Consider the following 19,238-nt stretch of genomic DNA (forward strand, 5'->3'; position numbering starts at 1 on the left):
TCTTTCCTCTATGTTTTGTCCTAATCTACCTTCTTATAAGGATATAAATCAGACTGGATTAGGGCCCACCCTAATGACCCGATTTTAACTTAATCCCCTCTTTGAAGGCCCTATCTCCAAATACCGTCACATTCTGGGCTACTGGGAATGAGGGCTTCAACATAGGAATTTAGGAAGGTCAGTTCAACCCATAACAGCCAGAGACAAATTTCCTCTCTTTGTCTAAGATGGGGGTAGAGGAGGAAGGAGTAGGCTGCATGTGGGGAGACTTCACATGCATGGATAGATTGCTCAGTGGTGGCCGTGGGCATCAGTAAGGGCTTTGGCAATGAACATTGTATGTAATCATGGCCTTATTGTTTTGGCAAAAAAAAAATGCCTGCTCATTACAAAAAAAATATGCAGATGAGGAGGGTATAGCTCAGTGGTAGAGCAGATACTGTGTAGCATCCAGGAGATCCTGGGTTCAATCCCCAGTACCTCCTTTAAAAAGTAATAAATAAATAAATAAATAAATAAACAAACAAACAAACCTAATGACCTCCCCCCTAAAATTTTTTTAAATAAATAAATTTTTTAAATAATAAATAAACCTAATTATCCCCCCAAAAAACCACAAAAAATTTAAAAATGCAAAATAAAATAGTGCAGAAAAGCACAAAGATTAAAACTTCTTTTTAAAAAAAATCATTCTAAATCCCACTACCAAGAAATAACCATTTTTCTCGCCATGTTCTTTCTCCACATGTTCATGGATAGGAAGCAAGACTGGTGGGTGGAGAGTCAGCGAGAAGGAAAGAGGAGGGGTATAGCTCAGAGGTAGAGTGCATGCCTGGCATGCATGAGGTCCTGGGTTGAATCCCCAGCACCTCCATTAAAATAAATAAATAAATAAACCAAATTATCTCCCCCCTCAAAAAAACCAAGCAAACAAAAAAGAAATAAAAGCAATTTATACAAATCGGCTTGTGTTATACAAGTTAGTTGAACTAAAAGGTGTTGTGTTTCTCTTCAATTAAATTAACAGAAGAAAAATAAATGAATGTTCTGTTGGTTTCCTATTGCTGCTATTACAAATTACCACTAAGCTAGTGGCTCAAAGCAACACAAATTAGTACCCTACAGTTCTGGAGGTCAGAAATCCGGACATGGGTCTTACTGGGCTCCAATCAAGGTGTCAGCAGGCCTGCATTCCCTTCTAGATGCTCTAGGGGAAATTCTGTTTTCCTGATTTTTCCAGCTTCCAGAGGCCCCTACATTCCTGCAGCTCCTGGCCTTCCTCCTCCATCTTCAAAGTTAACAACGTCAGCTGCATTTTCGCATCATCTCACTCCTGCCTCCCTCTTCCACTTTTAAGGAACCTTGTGATTACATTGGGTCCACCACCTAATCCAAAATAATCTCCTTATTTTAAGGTCAGTTGATTAGCAAACTTAATTTCATCAGAAAACTTGATTCTCTTTTGCTATGTAACATAACCTAGTCACAGGTTCTGGAAATTATGAGCATCTTTGGGGGTGGGACCATTATACTGCCTGCCATGAATGCAAAACGTAAAAAAAAAAAAAACTGAACTTCAGCTAAATTTTTCATCACAACATCTTCTACGTTTAATTTTTTCATAATTCTCTAAGTAAAAAAAAAGATTTTGAAAAACCTTTATCAGATAAGATGCTTTTGTCTGCAAGTTACAGAAACGAACTTGAACCAGCTTGACCAATAAGAGACTAGATGAGCTCACAAAAGGGGAAGTGGCGGGGAGTGTATACCTCAGTGGTAGAATGCATGCTTAGCATGCATGAGGTCCTGGGCTTGGTACCTCCATCAAAAATAAATAAATGAAACGTTACCTCCCCCCTCCAAAAAAAAGAGGAAGTGGGCTTTAGGCTAATGCTGACCTAGAGGCCCCCCATTTCTCCTGCCTCTCTCTGAAATATCCCAAAGCTGGCAGTGCTTCCTGGTGTTCATAATAACTAACATTTGCAAAGCACCTGCTAGCTGGAGGGCAGGAAAGCGGGGAGAGGGTTCCAGCAAGGCTAAGTAACCTGCCCAAAGCCATTGTCCATGAGAATAATCAGTAAACAATCAATAATAAGAATAGAAAAGGGTTTTATTTCAGCCAAACTGAGGACTAGCCCAGAAGCCCGCTTCCCAGATTACTCTGAGAAACTGCCCCCAGAGAAGCAGGGCTTCCAGCAGTTTTATCTTTTCAGAACAAAGAACGTTAAACAAGTCAGGGATACATTTCTTCAAGGTTTCCAAAGAAACAGACCAGCACGTACAATATGGCCTTGGCGTCTGGGAAGGGAGTCTTACCATCAAAGGGGAACCAGCACTGGCGTCCTAGGAAAAGGGGCATTTAATCTTTTTTTAAAACTTTTTTTTGGGGGGGGTGGAATTAGGTTTGTTTATTTATTTATTTTTAAATGGAGGTACTAGGGGTTGAACCCAGGACCTCATGCATGCTAAGCATGCGCTCTACCGCTGAGCTATACTCACCCCCAATCTTTATTTTTTAACGTGGACATTCTTTACTTCTGGTCAATGTGCCTTTTTCTTTCCTAGTTAAAGCAGATGTACAGTGTATATTTGATTGGCCACAAACAGGCTATTTTAGTTAGCATGAAATTCAAGTTAACTCATGTATAAGCCAGAATGGCTTCCCTATATCTGTCTCAAGATGTGAACATTTCTTTTATCATCATCCTGCCAGTGAGTGGCAGAGCTGTGATCCCAGCCCAGGCCACTCAACTCTAGAAGCCAGGCTCTTCACCACTGTCAGTCCACACTGACCTGTGCTGGTGGGAGAACTCCAGTCCAGAGGCCTGCCTTCCTGAGTGAGTGAGTGAGAAGGGGCTGGCAGCCCAAGTCCCCAGGTGTGATGAGGGACTGTGCCTTGCAGACACCGGCCAGCCCTCAGCCTGTCCGTTACACACGACCATGGAGCCACGTGGCCTGTGAAGCACCAAGACATGGTCAGGCTATTTCTTCACCTTCCCTCTGCCTGGCTGGGCTAATCTGGGCCTCTGCAACCCGCCCATCACCCTATGATGTGCTATCCTAAACTGCTCGGTTTCCCCGTGTTATTATTGTTGGTTCTCATCTCCAAGAGCTTTACGCATGCCACTGGCACATTCTGTCTCCCTTTCTTCTGCTTGGGTAACTTAACTCCTTATCCTTCAGATTTCAACCAAGATGTCACCTCCCTGTGGACTCCCCCTCTGGCATCCCCAACTGTCACAGGCTAAATAATAGCTCTCCGAAAGATGTCAACCTCCTAATCACTAGATCCTGTGAATTTTCACTTATATGGCAAAAAAGGACCTTGCAGATGGGATTAAATGAAGGATCTGGAGATGGGGAGATTATCTGGATTAGCTGGTAGGCCCTAAATATAACCACAAGTGTCCTTTTAAGAGGGAGACTGAGGAAGATCTGAGATAGACAGAAAAGGAGAAGCTGTGAAGATACCCACAGAGGAGGTGGCAATGTGACCATGGAGGCAGAGATAGGAGCGATGGGGCCACAAGCCAAGGAATGCTGGCAGCCACTGGAAGCTGGAAGAAGCAACAACTAGGTTCTCCCCTAGAGCCTCTGGAGGGAGTGCTGCCTTGCTGATACCTTGATTGAGGACTTCTGGCCTCCAGAGCTGTGAGTGAATAAATTTCTGATGTTTAAGCCACCATGTTTTTGGTACTTTGTTACAACAGCCCTAGGAAACCAAGACACCCTCTTTGGCTCTGGTTGGTCCCCATCTGTGCTCCCCTTTAGAACACTCCTGATGAGGAAGTTTAATTGCTTGTTTAACTGCAGACTCACCCAGCAGATTCTGTGCTCCAGGAGAACAGGAACAGGTCTGCCATGGTCCTGTTACATCCCCAGCACCTGGCACCAAGTAGGTGCCCAATGAATAATAAAAAGGGAAGAAAGGAAGGAAAGGAGACAGGCCATCCACAAAAGTTCTGGTTTTACTTGGAGAGAAGGGGTAGGGAAAAACCCTAATGGCCACAAGATCAGAACAGCCTTGACTGAGACCTGCTTGCAGTTGGCAGTGAAACTGCAGACAGAGGGAGGCTGGAAGGACCACCAGAGGATCTGCCCTTTCCCCAAGGACTCTGTGCAGCATCCACATCAAAGCTTCAGCTGCAGTAGGGTGTTAGCACTGAAGGCAGCTCCAGCTCCCCTCTTACAGGAGGCGGTCTCCCCACATTTCCCTGGCAATTCCTGACTCCCCCATTGCCTGCCTCTAAGGGCGTCCCATGGTCCTAGGCATGCAAACCTCACCTTTCTCTTACTGTCTTTCTTTTTTTTTCTCGTTTTATTTTGTGTTGTTTTTTATTGACTCTTCCATCTTTCTTGAACAGCAGTTTAGGGCTGTAAAGTCCAGCAGAGACCATCATTAACCTCCTCACTGAACAAATGGAGAGACTATGGCACAGAGAGGGCCAGGGATCTGTTCAAGTTCACCCAGTGTGATATAACAGAGCTGAGACTGGAAACTGAAAATTGGACCCAGGTGTGGGCCCCTGCTGTGCCCCAGGAGACCCTTGTACACCCTCAGAGTGACATCTTCAAGAACAACCAAAATGGCCTTGATCCTAGGAGAGATCCTTGCCCCTGCCAGCTGGAAGGAGACATGAGCCTAGTAGTCCCTGGACCTTCCCCACTGAAGGATGCAGTGGGCCTTCACTGCCACGTAGTGAATTCCACAGCCCAGCCCCCATGTCCAGGTCAAGGCCACAGGTCTACCAACATATAGTGTGGCCTTTGAAACCTCTGACCTCAATTCCCTTCAGTACAGAAGAGAAACCAAGGCCCAAAGAGGGTAAGAGACAGAACCCAAGCCACACAGCAATTCCAATGCAGAACTAGGGCTAGAACCTCACTCACCTTGCTTCCCATTCTGTGGTTCTATGGCAAATGCTTCCCACTGCCTCCCCTATTGTCCTCACCCCCATTCTCTCCCTCTCCACTATCCCATCCCAACTCTTCTCAGATGGTAATGGAGATTACCTGTCCTTAAGGAGGCTAAATTCCTCCACAAGACCAAGGGAATAGATTATGACTGATCTAACAGAATCATAGCAATTTTGCCTCCCTTGGATAAGTTGGAGAGGGGGACATTTGATTCCATTTTGGTCAATGAGGAATTATCCCTTATTCAATACAGGATAATCTATAGTGAAGGCTGTCCCTCTCAAATAAAAAGAGAATGTTTCATTAAGAGAAAGCCTTTGTTCTGATCCCTTTTTCCTGAATTGGATACAGATGTGAGGGCTGGAAGTGCAGCAGCCATCTTGGGACCACAAGGCAATAAGCATGAAGACAAAAGCCAGCATGCTTAAAGATGGTTGAGATGAAAGAAGCGAAGAGGGGGAGTGAAAATTCAACCCTGTTTACAATATCATTGAGCTTGAGACTGCCAATCACAAATTTTCTGGTAATGGGAGGAAATAAACTCCTTACTTGAAGGCACTCTAATAGGGCTTTCTGTTACTTGCAGGAAGAATGCCTTACTGAGAAAGAACCTTTTCACATAATCTCTTAACTACCCTCTGAGATGACCAGGCCAGGTTCTAGCATGTTCATTTTATGGACAGGGAAACTGAGTTACAGAGCCTATGTGGTTTAAATGCCTTCCCTCAAGTTCTCACAAACCCTGGATCTGGTGGAAAGGCAGGAGTTTTCTTTAGGGTAGAAATAACACTTTGTAAGGAAGCACTGTCCCAGCATATTGTGTGGGCCTGGGGTCATAGGAGCATCAAATGGCCCTGAAGGTGGCATAGTCTGGGAAACCCTGGCTGCTGCCCCACAAGCTCTTCTGGGGCTTTGTCCTAGGAGGAGCACTGGGGCCAGCAGTGGATGGGGAGGGAGCATAGTGGGTCTCGGCGACTCAACAGAAACTGCCTTCACTCTAAGGAGAAAAAGAAATCTGCTGTTGGAGTCATTTAGTGAAATCAAAGCTATCTTTAATTTATCTATGGAAAGCTGTGACTGAATTCTGCCAACTCTAGAAATACCCTGAAGCCCATTTTTTTTTGGTCATTTTAAAATATTTTTATTGAAGTATAGTTGACTAACAATGTTGTGTTAATTTCTGGTATACAGCATAGTGATTCAGTTACATATATATATATATATATATATATATATATATATATATATATATATTCATTTTCATATCCTTTTTCATTATAGGCGGTTATAAGGTATTGAATATAGTTCCCTGTGCTATCCAGTAGGACCTTGCTGTTTATCTACGTTATATATAGTAGTTCTGAAGCCTATTATTAAAGCTGAGCCAAGCTACAGATCACCAGCCCCTCATTCACCTCTGGGTCTCTGAAGAACAGAGTCCCATGTCCAGGGTTCCCCCACCCCCTCAGTGGAGCCAGTGTCCAGCTAGGGTGGTGCCAATGCCCTCCCAGCCCCTCACCCTGGCCAGAGCTCTGCCTGCTGTAAAGGAAGGACTAGCAGCTCCTTGAAGCCAGGAGACCCTCCCGGAAGAAGGCTCCCCTGTCCGTGGGCTCCTCAGCTGGCAAAGTCCATTTCCACAGAGGATTCGATCCACACAACACTGTATGTGCAGTCAGAAGTTAACTCTTTTGCAGTAACAAATCAACCCCACAATGTCAGTGGTTTCACACAATAATAAAAGTTTGTTTCTTGCTCTCATCACAGAATAATGTGGGTGTTTCTGTTTGATAGGTGGACTTCCATGTGCTGGCTGAGGACCCCAGGCTCCTTGTACACTGTGGCTTTCCCCTCTGCTGGGGCTCGAGACCTCCAAAGGATGGACAAAGGGCAAATGGAGGGAACATCACTGTTTCTTAAGGACTCACATGGTTTTAGCTCAAGCCCATTGGGCAGGACTGGTCATATGGCTCCACCCAGGTGCAAGGGAGGGTGGAAGATGTAATTTCTGGCTGGGCAGCTGCTTTGCAACAGCTCAACATTAGGGCAGACAAAGCATGACTTTTGGGGACAGCCAGCTGTCACTGCGACGCCCTGTCAGATGGGTAGTTATCCCCAGGAATCTGAGGCTAGTGCAAGCGACTCATTCAAGGTCAGTTAGATCCATGATTACAAACTTGGTGTCCACTCTCCCAGCTCCTTGCCCCACGCCACTGAAGCAGCCAGCTCACTGCTTTGAATTTTAAAAGTCTCAGGCCTGGTGCTTTATTTTACAAAGCAGTTTTAACTTGAGACCCTCACTTCATCCTCAAAATGTCTTGAAAAAGGAGGTGGGAAACAAGCAATTCCCATTTCACAGATAAAGAAACAGTAAGACCAATTCTGAAAATAAGTGAGAAGCCCCAGGTCTCAGGCACTGCAGACCTTCCAAGCAACAGATTATAGACGGTTCCCTTCCTCGGGCATACCCGACAGTGACAAAAAGAGGCAGTCTGTGGGTCCTACATGGTGATTAAAAGTGAAGCGCATATTCTAGAGCCTGTCATGTGCATGGCTCAGGTGTGTTAAAAGATAAACTGAGGCACATGTGTATGTTTCAGGAGTTTATTTAAGCAAACGCTGGAATTGGGCAGCTCTGGGAAGTGGTTTAGAAGCCCTCCACACCATGAGCTGGGGCAAGGCTTTTATAGGGCAGATGGAGAAGCAAAGCGAGCTTATTTGATTGGTTTAGAGCGGAAGAGGGTGCTTATTTGGGAAAACCCAGTTGGTTGTTTGTGACTGGTTCTTCTTAAATTTTGATTTCTCAGATACAGGTGCTTTGACTCTGGCTCACGTAGGCTACCAAGGCATCAGAGCCACCTCAACCTAATGGCCTCCCTGTTTAATTACTTGAACCGGTGGTATTTGAACTTTCCCTTCTTAATCAGTGGTCTCCAAACGCACACCTTCAGCATCATCCTTTCCCCAATCTGTGTGACCCCAGGAGCATCCTCTCCCCATTCTGTGACACCAGGACTGTGCACACTACTGTGTGTGATGCCAGGGAGACCCTCATCCCAGTGTGTGCCCACTCCCCAAGTTGTGTTACACCAGCATGTCCACATCCCAGTCCATGTGATCATGAGTGTTCAACTCCCCATGTGAGGGACCCCATGACTGTTGACTCCCCATTGTGTGTGAGCCCATGAGTGTCCAAATACCCATGTATATGACCCTTGAACCACCCTCACCACAGCCTGTGACCTCAGCAGTGTCTGCTCCCAAGTCTATACCGAGGAGCATCCATCAATTACTCTGTGTGACCAAGGGAGTGTCCACACCTTAATCTCCAGCCCCGGCAGTGCCGGCTCATCACTTCTTTGACCACAAGAATGTCCATACCGCTTTCACCAAGATTGCAGGAGTGTCTACAACACAGCCCATAGGACTGTCCCCACCTCAGTCACTATAACCCCAAGAGTATTCCCTCCTCTGTGGGACACCATGAATGTTCACACTCCAGTCTGTGTGACACAAGGAGTGTCCAGTCCACCCGTGTGTGGTTTCAGAAGTGTCCACTCCCCAATGTGTTTAACTTTAAGAGTGTTCCAAACTCTCTCTGTGTGACCTCAGGACTGTCTACTCTCCAGTGTATGTGCACTGGGAGACCTTGGAGTGTTCGCACCTCTGCCTGAGTGACCTCAGGTCTGTCCACACTCCAGTCTGAGTGACTCCAGGAGTGTCCAAACCCTCATCTTCATGACCCCACATCTGTCCACACCCACCCTGTATGACCTCACAGTTGCCCACACCTTAAGCTGTCTGATCCCAGATGTGTACATCCCAGTCTGAGTGATCCCAAGAGGTTCCACGCTACAGTCTGTGTGACCTCAGCAGTGTTCATACCCCAGGCTATCTGACCTCTGGGGTGTATGTGTGTGTGTGACCCTACAAATATCCACTAACCAGTCTGGGTGACTCAGAAGTACCCGCCTCCTAGTGTGTGTGAGCCCAGAAGTGTCCACATACAAACCTGACCCCAGGACCGTCCACACCTTAGTTTGTTTAACTATAACAATGTCAACACACCTGTCCATCTGACCCCAGAGGTGTCTACACTCTACTTTGTGTGATCCCAAGAGTGTGCAGCGTCCAGCGTGTGTGATTCCAGGAGTGTCCACTCCCCAGTGTGTGTGACTTCTGGAAAGCCCAGACCCCCGTCTGAGTAACCAAGGCTGTCCAACCTCCAGTGTAGGCTACCTCATGTGGTGGCCATACCCCCTGTCTATGTGGCCCCAAAAGTGTCCACATGACAATGACACAATGGTATGTTCTGAGACGACACTAGATACCTCAGCGCCTCCGCTCCTGCCCACTCTCTGTGGATGTGGCCCGGGAGGGGCTGCTCATGCCACCTCTGGGGATCACTTTGTCCCTAGCTCCCTCCAACACCAGGAAGTGGTCTCTGCCTGTTTCCCCTCACTCTCTCTCTCCAGTAGACCATTCAGTTTCCACACCCCTCCGCAACCACACACAGGCATACTCGCATCCACGTCTCCAAACAGACCATCCCAGCCCCAGCCCCTGCAGATCTTGTAGAGAGCAAAGGCCAAGGCAGCCAGCCTCCTGCTGCAGACCCTGCCCCACAGACAGCAGTGGAGAAGCAGCCAGTGACCACACCACTGATGACAGTGAAAGCTTCCAGGGCTTGTGAAACATCTAAATAAAAATTGGACACCCTCCTCTCCAACTGGAATGTTGGCTCCATGTGGGCAGGGATGTTTGTCTGTCTTGTTCTCTGATGTCTTCCCAGCACTTAGAACAGTGCTCATCACACAGACCTCACTCATTGGGTGTCTGCTGAATGAAAGAACCCTTTGACCCAGCAATTCCACTTCTAACTCGCACACACACACACACACACACAGCTGTGTGCACCAGGCAGGTAGGAGCAAATGACTGGGAAAACCTTATAAATGTCCATTTCTAGACAATGACTGCTGCAGAGTGAAATGAAAGTTGGGGAGTTTATGTTATACCACAGAGTACCCACCTGACGTGATACAGAATGCGTGGGACCTGTGTGTTCCTATGGGGTGGGAGTGCCTTCCACAGGACATGCTGTTAACAGGGAAAAGCAGGTGGGAGATGGTTTTAGTGACTCTGTGTGTGTGTGTGTGTTTATGCGTGTGTGTGTGTGTGTGTATGTGTTTGAAGGAAACACCAGAAACTGACCTCAGTGATCATTTTTGGAGAGTGGAGGTGGGGATGACCTGTATAGTCCATATATTTGATGTTTTGTTGGAACTTTTAATACAAACCCATTTCATGTATTCGTGTAACTCTTTATAAAGGAAAATCGTAAGATAAAAATAATATGCATAGCACAGAGCATTTGTGTGTCTGTTAGGGATCTGGGGTGTGCCTAGGAATAAGAATCTGAAACTCATATGCCCCAGGGGCTAGAGAGGTAACCCACAAGAGAGAGAGGTGCTAAGTTCAAGGTAAGGCAAACAGCAATAGGGCTGATGATTGTTCCCTGACTCTCAGCAATGGAGGGTGAGGATGGGGTGAGAGAGAGGTTGGGAAGGGGGAGGACTCCAGAGCTCAGTCCCAAACAGATCAGAGATCTCACACTCCAGAGACACACCCTAAATAGATCAGGGGCCTCACACCCTAGAAATAACGTTCCCCCCAGTAGTTTGGGATGGGTGGCTTTTCCTATGTCATTACAAAGTAATCCCTTACACATATACACCTCGTTATGGATTGAATGTTTGTGCCCACCCCGCAAATTCATGTGTTAAAAGCCCTAACCCCTCAATGTGATGGTATTAGGAGTGGCTTTGGGCGGCTTATCTAGGGTTAGATGAAGTCATGAGGGTGGGGACCTCATGATGGCATTAGTGTCCTTATAAGAAGACACCAGAAACCACGTTCTTTCTTTCTACCATGTGAGCACATGGCAAGAAGGTGGCCATCTTCAAGCCAGGAAGAGAGCTGCCACCGGAACCTGACCATGCTGGCACTCTGATCTTGGACTTCTGGCCTCCGGAATTGTGAGAAAATACATTTCTGTGGTTTAGGCCACCCTGTCTATAGTACTATATAATGGCGGCCTGAGCTGGCTAAGACATATCTTAAGCTTTTACTTTCCAGTTTGATGTCAGAGTCCTGGCACGTGCACCACCTACCTCTGTCAGCACCAGCCGTCCTCAGTCCGTGGCCCTCCTACTCCTGCCCTTTGATCTCTGGGCACAGAGCCAGAGGGTTGCCTGGAGGCCCACGAGCAAGGACACTTAGCCCACCTTGCTGCACCATCTGCCCTCCAGGCTGCCAGGCGGGATGTGGAGCAGGACTTTGGAGAAGCAGGTGAATGGGATGGGCCCTGGGGGCCTGGGGCACGGGTCTTGGCACCAAGGCAGGGGTCTCCGGCCGGGCGTGGTAATCTGCTTCCCTTCCACGCAGGCTATCCTGGAGCGCTGTCATCCATTTTCCCCATCCTCCTCTCTTTTCCTTTCTCCTTCAAAGACAAGCAGAGGGCAGCAGAGGGACACAGAAAGAGGTCCGTGCTCTAACACAAGACCAGCTGTCAACATGCTGCAGGAGTGGGCCTGGGCTGAGGACTGGCTGTTCTGCTTCCTGGGGGGCGGCTGGGGGTGGGGAAGCCAGGGCCCTCAGGCTAGAGCGGTGTGGGGAGCGGCTGAGAAACACAGCACTGACCTTGAGGTTTGCTAGAAGAATCCCAGGGACCCCTGGCACACTGAAGGAGACCTTGAAGAGGACTTTGTAGAAAGATAGAAGCCTTCCCTGTGGAGAAGGCAGGTGTGAGAGTATTGTATTGTAGGCACTTCAGTATATATATATATATATATTTATGTATTTAATATTATATACACACATGCTGTTGGGTTGTTGTGAGGAATAAAATGGATTATATTTTGTGTAGTGCTTAGAACAGGGCTTGGCACACAGTAAGCGTAGGGGATTACCGCGTCTGGGTTGTGGGAGGGGAGTGTTGCCTGCCATTCCAGCAAACAATGAATGCTCCTCGCCTTCCAGCTGGCAGCCACTGCAGCCTCCCCGCAACGGTGCGCCCTGGGGGAATGCAGGATGGAGAAAAACAGGATACTGGCCCTAGATAGCTGAGATGCATCTCAAAGGAAAAATTTCAATGAGCCCAGACTCTTGCATCTTCCCATACATAGAAAAGTGCTAAAATCGTTAACTTGAGATGTCTGGGTTTTTTGGGTTTTGTTTTGTTTTGTTTTTGTGATAAGCAGCAATCTTTTGATGTTTGACTACTTGGGTTTTTTCCCCAGCCAAAACTCCTATATATCCTGCCCCTCCCTTACCTCTTTGGAGCAGTTCCTCAGAGCTGTCTTGAGAGGTTGCCTTCTGGGCTACAGTTCTCAGTAAGACCCTGAATAAAACATAACTCACAACTGTAAGGTTGTGCATTTTTCTTCAGTTGACTTGATCATCTTTTTCTAAACCAGCCTCTCTAACCTAGCCTTGAAAACCCTGCATGATGTGGCCCTGCCCTCCCCTCCTGGTCCTGCTCCCTCATGCTTAGATTCTAAGCCACGTGGATCTTGTTCCTTAGAAGAGCCAGCTCTACTTATTCTTGAATTTGCTAGGATGGAGCTCCCTATCTGCAAAGCTGGAGGGGGTCGGGGGGTTAGTGAATCTGAGCTGGCACGGGATTGAATAATGGGAGGAGTAGGTTGAGTTGATTTCCAAAAAGTATCAAAGTTGGTGGATGCAGCTAAAGCAGTGCTTAGAGGAAGTCCAGAGCTCTAAACGCCTATAGACAAGGTGAAAATCAATTACCTCAGCTTCCAGATCATGGATCTGGAAAAGGAACAGCAAACTGAACCCTAAGAAAGTGGAAAGAAGGAAGTTATAAAGATAAGAGCAGAAACTGGTAAAATGGAAAGCAAACATACAATAGAGAAAATAATGTCAAAAATTGGTTCTTTGAACAGATTAATAATTTGTAATTTTTGTTCTCTCAATAAATTAGGAGAAAAAATATAAAATACCAATATTGGGACTGAAAGGGAGTGCTATCTATTATAAACCCTACAGACATTGAAAGGTTAATAAGATGTTTTTAACATACGACTTTATTTTCAGTGGGGCCCAACTGTCAATCACTTTCTCATTCTACTGCTTCTGTGTCCACGTGGATTCTCTGTATCCATGAGGACAGCAGATGTCAGCAACTTTGCTAATGCCTCCGCCACTCATGAAAATAGAAAAGCACAGTATTTTTTTTTAAAAGCTGGGGCTCAGTGAAATCAACTGTTTAAAATGTAATGGTTTGAGTGCTCGCTTCAGCAGCACATATGGTAAAATGTAATAGTTTCAACGGAATTGAACATAATAGAACAGACTAAAATAGCACAGGGTGGAATGAAATAGAATAAAATAGAATAGAATGGAATAGAAAAGTCAGACTTTGTGCCAGGTTCTGGGCCTAATTACTGTAGTAGACACTCATTAGTTGAATAAATATTATTGAACATCTGCTGGTTGTTTGGGACACAGTGGGGAACAAAACAGAAATCTCTATGCTTATGAAGCTTATATGCTAATCAGGGAGACAGATATTAGCATGTGCAAAAGGCCCTAAGGCTAAAGGTACAAGGATGGCCCTCATGAGGAACAGGCAAAAGGACAATGTGGCTTGGAGTTCAAGAGCAATGGATGAGGCTGTAGAGATTGGGAGTGAATGCAGAGAGTCCAAATTATAAACAAGATGATCATGACATCATTGTCATCGTCATTATCATTAACTCTTACAGCACTTGCTATGTCAGGCAAGGTTCTAAGCCCTTAAAAATACAACTTTTAAAAAAATTGTTCACAGCAGTCCTATAAGACACATATAAATTCAGGCCCATTTCCCAGAAGGAGAAACCAAGGCACACAGAGAGTAATTAAATGTCAGTCTGGCTCCAGAGTCTGTTCTTTTAACCACTATATTCTGCAATTTACAGTGCACAGGGTTCTTCTAATTCTGCAGCAGATGTAATGTAAATATACAAATGACTAAAGAACACAAATCAAGAGAAAGACCTGGTAGATGTGCCAAAGGCAGGAGGTGAGGGGTGGGAAGCTGTGCCCTCCCACTGGACGTCAAGGTTGATCTGTAAGCACACACGCCCAGAAACATTAATTTCATCTGAGATGCTACCTTTTTGTCCTGTCCTCTGTGATCCTCTGTGATCGTTAACTGTGGAGTGAAAAAGGAGGGGACTTGGTTAAACTGGCCAAGAGGGGGCTTGTATTCATGGGGTTGGGCCTCCTCTATGTCGCGTCATTTCTTACAGAAGAGATGTATTCTAGCTTGGGGAAGACAAGGGAGGGTTTGGTCTTGGTCGCCACCTCCCCTAACCTTCTCGTCTATTCCTCTGGAAGGAGGAAAAGACCAAGAAAACAGTGGAAAGTAGTCATGGCAGACACATGGGCTCTTGTGAAACATGGGTGTGACCAGTGGTAGCATGGTCCATTCTGACTTTTTTCTGTTTGTTTTTAGTCATGGAGGGACAGCAGTCAGAGCCCTTCTCCGTGTCTTATCCACAGACTTGACCACATTGTGATGACAGTAAGGAGCGTTAAAAACACCACTATGTTTTATTCCAAGATCCTGGGCATGGAGGTCATGACTTTCAAGGTAATCATGTCCCCAAATGCCAAACTGCAGCTGGGATAAACTTGATAATATTACTTTAAAAAAATAACTGAAAACTCCCCCCACCACAAAAAAAGCCACACACACAAACACACACACACACACACACATAAGATCTGTGAGAAAAATGTAAATGTTCAATGGAGGAGATCCAAACTCCAAATAGTGGCCTTTACAGAGAGAGAATGGGGCGAAAGGAAGGTAAGAAACTACCACAGAATAACGCAAGAGAACTTTCCAGTCTTTATAAGGAAAGGGTTAACTGAGTATCCAGTACATTGACACTTAGATCTATGTTCTTATGAAATTACAGAACATTAAAATCAAAACAAAGCTTCTAGGAGCTTTCAGAAAGGTTAAAAGGAAAAGCAATTCAACTACAAAGAGAAAGGAAATATGCAGAGATCAGATTTGCCAAGAATCAGAGATCAGAAGACAATAGAAGAAATACTTCGAGATTCTGAGGGAAAACATTTCAACCTAGACATTCTATGGCCAAACTATTAATCAATGTGAATGTAGAATAAAACACTCTTAGACATAAGAAGACCCAGAAACTTTGCCCACTTGCTTTGAAAATTACTTAAGAATACACTACATCAAAATAAGTGATTAATCCAGGAATAAGAAAGACAAAACATAAATAAATAACTAAACCTAATTACCCCCCCAAAATAAACAAAATAAATTTTTAAAAAAGGAATAAGAAAGACAATGAAAGTCAGGACACAGTGGATCCCAAGAGGAAGATCCAGAAAGATATCTAGAAAACAATCAGTCCAGTTTGGATCAGGAGAAGGAAAGGTCCCAAGAAAAAGAGATTCAAGGTAAAAAGGAAGTTTCCAGAGTCTGAATACTAGCCTTCAGAATTCAGAACAAATTCAAAAGTGAGAGATGCAGAGACACTGAAGATGTCTTAAATTGAAAGGGCCCATGGAATGGCAAACAGGGTAAGATTTTTAAAACTAACATAGAACACTATGCATAAAAATAGAACTATGTGACATCAGACTGGATGTATACACAGCAAGATGGACAGGTCTTAAAAAGATCACGCTGAGTGAAAAATGAAGGCGTCTAGTCAGGTCGACAGCAAGGTACCATTTAGAACATACACACATGAAACAATTATATACTTTTTACAATAGCTTATGAAGACCAAAGGATGACCATCCAACACATTATAATAGTTGCCTAGGGTGGGGACAGGAATGAAGAATGGGGATAAAAAGAATAAATACACGAATAAAACTAGACAGGGGCTTTGCATGGGTCAATGATGATAATGAGGCACGTGTAGCCTCGGCTTCCTGTACTTGGACATATGGCAGCGAAATTCCAGTACAAGGTCCTAAAAGCTTCAGGAGTGGAGGGTGGATGTATCATCTATAAAAGACTGAAAAACAGGGTAACATCAGACTTTTTATCAGCAACACCAGATTCAGGAAGACAACGAAGCAACATACTTATAAGGCTGTGGGAAAATAACCTATAACCTCAAATTCTGTACTCAGCTGAACTACTGTTCAAGTGAAATAAAGTCATTTTCTGATGGAATGGATGTGGTATCAGTCATGGTGATATAAAAGGAACATGAAAATGGTAAAAGAAATGGCAGAAGTTGAGAGGTACAGGAGAGGGAGGCGGGATGAAGAAGAGAGTTGGGCCAAGGAGACGCTATGGCCATCCATCAAAATGTAAAGACGCAAGCGGGTTATTGAAAAGTTCTAAAGGAGCCAAAAGAGGAACTAAAAATGATGACAGAATTCTATTGGGAGGGGTAGTAATGTGGATGAGCTCAATTCTCATTTATCATAGCAGGGAAAGGATAGAAAATGTTTAAAGTTGCCCAGTCAAGAAAGAGTGGCGTATCGATTAGGAACTGTTTGGAGGCATGTGGGGAAAAAACTCAACTACCAGTGGGTTTCTTTTTCTTTCATTTAACAACCAGTCCAGAGATAGGCAGTCAGGACTCGGGCAGTGGCTGGAAGAAGGAGGAAGTAAGTGGGCAAAAAGCGCCAGCTCGGTGGGGTGGGGAGGTTCCCAGAAGTACTGCTCACAACCTCTGCTGACACCCCACTGTCCAGTCCATCTTAGGCGGCCTCCCAGCAAGGAATGCTGGGAGATGCATGCTTTGAAAGCTGGGCACACAACAGACCCCACTGAAATTTGGGTTGTGTTTAAAAGTAAAGGGGAGAAATGCATATTAAGTAGACAAATGGCTGTTTCTGCCATGGGTCATATAAACATATTGTTTGGAGGTATGGAAATAATTTCCAGAAGAAACACATACACACGTTGAAAGCAGCTGCCTCTAAGGAATGAGACTAGGGTGGGTCAACAGGCTGTTGTTTTTCTTCAAAGCCTTCTTCTATCTTTTTTTTTTAATCTTGTTGGGGTAGGTGTGGGGGGTGCTTTGCCTCACACTCATCTTAAGAGGTTTAGTTCTAGGTTGTTTTCTCTCCCTAAATAGGGGGACCGGAAAGCATTGTGTTTTGGAGACCAGAAATTTAACCTCCACGAAGTGGGAAAGAATTTGAACCCAAAGCCGCTCACCCAGTCCCCGGATCCCTGGATATATGTCTGATCACAGAGGTGCCTTTGGAGGAAATGGTCCAGCATCTCAAGGTGAGTCAGATTTCCATCCTCTTTTGAGAAAGCTGCTGCAGATGCAGTGAAAACAGAAGCCTGACTCAAACTTCAGACGTAACAGGTTTCATCACATCCAGATAAGGCCTGGACACAATTGTTTACTCATCATTTTTACTGACATTTTTTTTCCTGTAAACAAATGTATTTTACAAGAAAACTCTCCATCACCCTTGTGAAAAAATCATATCTAAATTCTTTTTACATAAACACATACTTAAAATGTATTTATGTAAAAAGAAAATGTTCAACCAAGTAAATGAAAACCCACTATATCTTGGTATAAAGGGGAGGTAATTGTAAAAACAAACAGCTATAAAAGCATCACAATGTCATTAGATTCTAGCCACTTCTGTTACCCACACTCTCTGGGCCTGATATTCCAAAAGATCTGGCAAGTGGTTAAGGAGGTACCAAGGACTTAGTATCCACCAGAGACTTTCTTCTTGGTATCATAAGGACTGAAAGAGGATTGAAGAGGGAATAATTTCTGACTTGCTGTTATTTACTTTAGTGTCCCTGTAACACTTAAAATGATTTCATGTGAAAGGGTCATTGGTACTCCTTTTGGGGAACACAGATTGAAGTATTAAATATATTTTGGGTAAACTGACCTGGACTCCTTCTTTGGAAAATATCAGTGAAAAAGTCTGGTTTGAAAATAAAGTGGGGTTAAGTGTATGGACTTTCTCTGTCCCAGACTGCCTGGGTTCCAGTTCTGACTCTGCCACTTACTAGATAATACTAGGCACGTTATCATCCCCATTTGACAGATGAGGAAACTGAGGTACAGAGAACAGTTAGGTACTCTGCTTGAGGTCATACAGCTGGTAAGTTGCTGGAGCAGAATGAGGGAGGGAAGAATGGTAGGAGATGAAGTCAGAAAGATACAGGGGTCTTCTAGGCCACTATAAGGAATTACATCTCGGTCACACCTGGACTGTGATGAATGACTTTTATCTTCTCCTCCTACTTCAGGCTTGTGATGTCCCCATTGAGGAGGGTCCAGTCCCCAGAATGGGGGCAAAGGGGCCCATCATGTCCATCTACTTTCGGGACCCTGACAGAAACTTGATTGAGGTGTCCAACTATATCTCCTCGTGACGGAGGCTGGCTGTCCTCCTCTCTGTCCCCTGCGATGTCGCCCTCTCCCTTCCTTCCTGCAAACCCTCACCCAGGCCCAGCCTTCAAGGACTGAGGACTTGGGCACTTCACACATCCTGCTGGGGGATCTGAGGTGGATTTGGGACCAACAAGTCTGAATGTCCTCCATCCAGTAAATTGATAACCTTTCAATTAATGTAAGCTCTTCATTTTTATTGTCTCAGCATTCTGTATGGGTGTTCATCGAGGATGTGAGGTCTCTGAGCTATTTGAGGGGTCAGTGACCAGGGTATGACATCTCTGAGGACCAAATCCAGGGTCATCCCCTTGGGATTCCAGGCCCTTGACAGATATCTCCTCGTTGGTGAGCCCATCCTTTTTCGCCCTTTATCTTTCACCTCACTTCTTCCAAGTGCTGCCTGCCGTTTCCTCTACCCCATAGGCTTGACTGAACCCCAAGGTCTCTATGATTCCCACAGGGTCTTCAAGGACCAGCCCAGATTATGCTACCTTTTTCCTGGAATGCCTTAGCTGGTCTCACCCCCAGGGAATGTGGCATTTTCCATCTTTGGATCTGGCAGGTTCAGACTCATCTCAACTGAGGCTCAGCTCCTGACAGAGTAGGCGGGACAAGGACAAATTTCCTCTGTTTCTGTCCCCTCCCTCCACCATTCACTCATTCAGTTACCCAATAAATGTATACTGAGCACCTACTGCGTGCTTGGCCCTGTTCCAGGCATTGGAGAGACAGTGTTGAACAGGAGAGATAAGCATATCTATGTTGGTGGAGCTGCCATTCTAGTGGGAGACAGAAAAGAAATAAAATTAAGCAAAGAAAACATCAAGTGTGTTAGAGGATGATAAGTGCTTTGGAGAAAAAGAAAATATGGAA

General features: G+C 45.2%; 1 protein-coding gene across 1 annotated transcript; it reads left to right on the top strand.

Annotated features, from left to right (window-relative positions):
* The first annotated feature begins 10,445 nt into the window (after positions 1–10,445).
* Positions 10,446–18,346, top strand: GLOD5 (glyoxalase domain containing 5). The gene is given in 6 exon segments (XM_006213450.4): positions 10,446–10,463; positions 11,197–11,265; positions 14,438–14,575; positions 17,067–17,115; positions 17,118–17,221; positions 18,221–18,346. Coding segments are annotated over 6 exon segments (504 nt in total).
* Positions 18,347–19,238: the final 892 nt, after the last annotated feature.

The sequence above is a fragment of the Vicugna pacos genome, chromosome X (assembly GCF_048564905.1).
Source record: "Vicugna pacos chromosome X, VicPac4, whole genome shotgun sequence".
NCBI lineage: Eukaryota > Metazoa > Chordata > Mammalia > Artiodactyla > Camelidae > Vicugna > Vicugna pacos.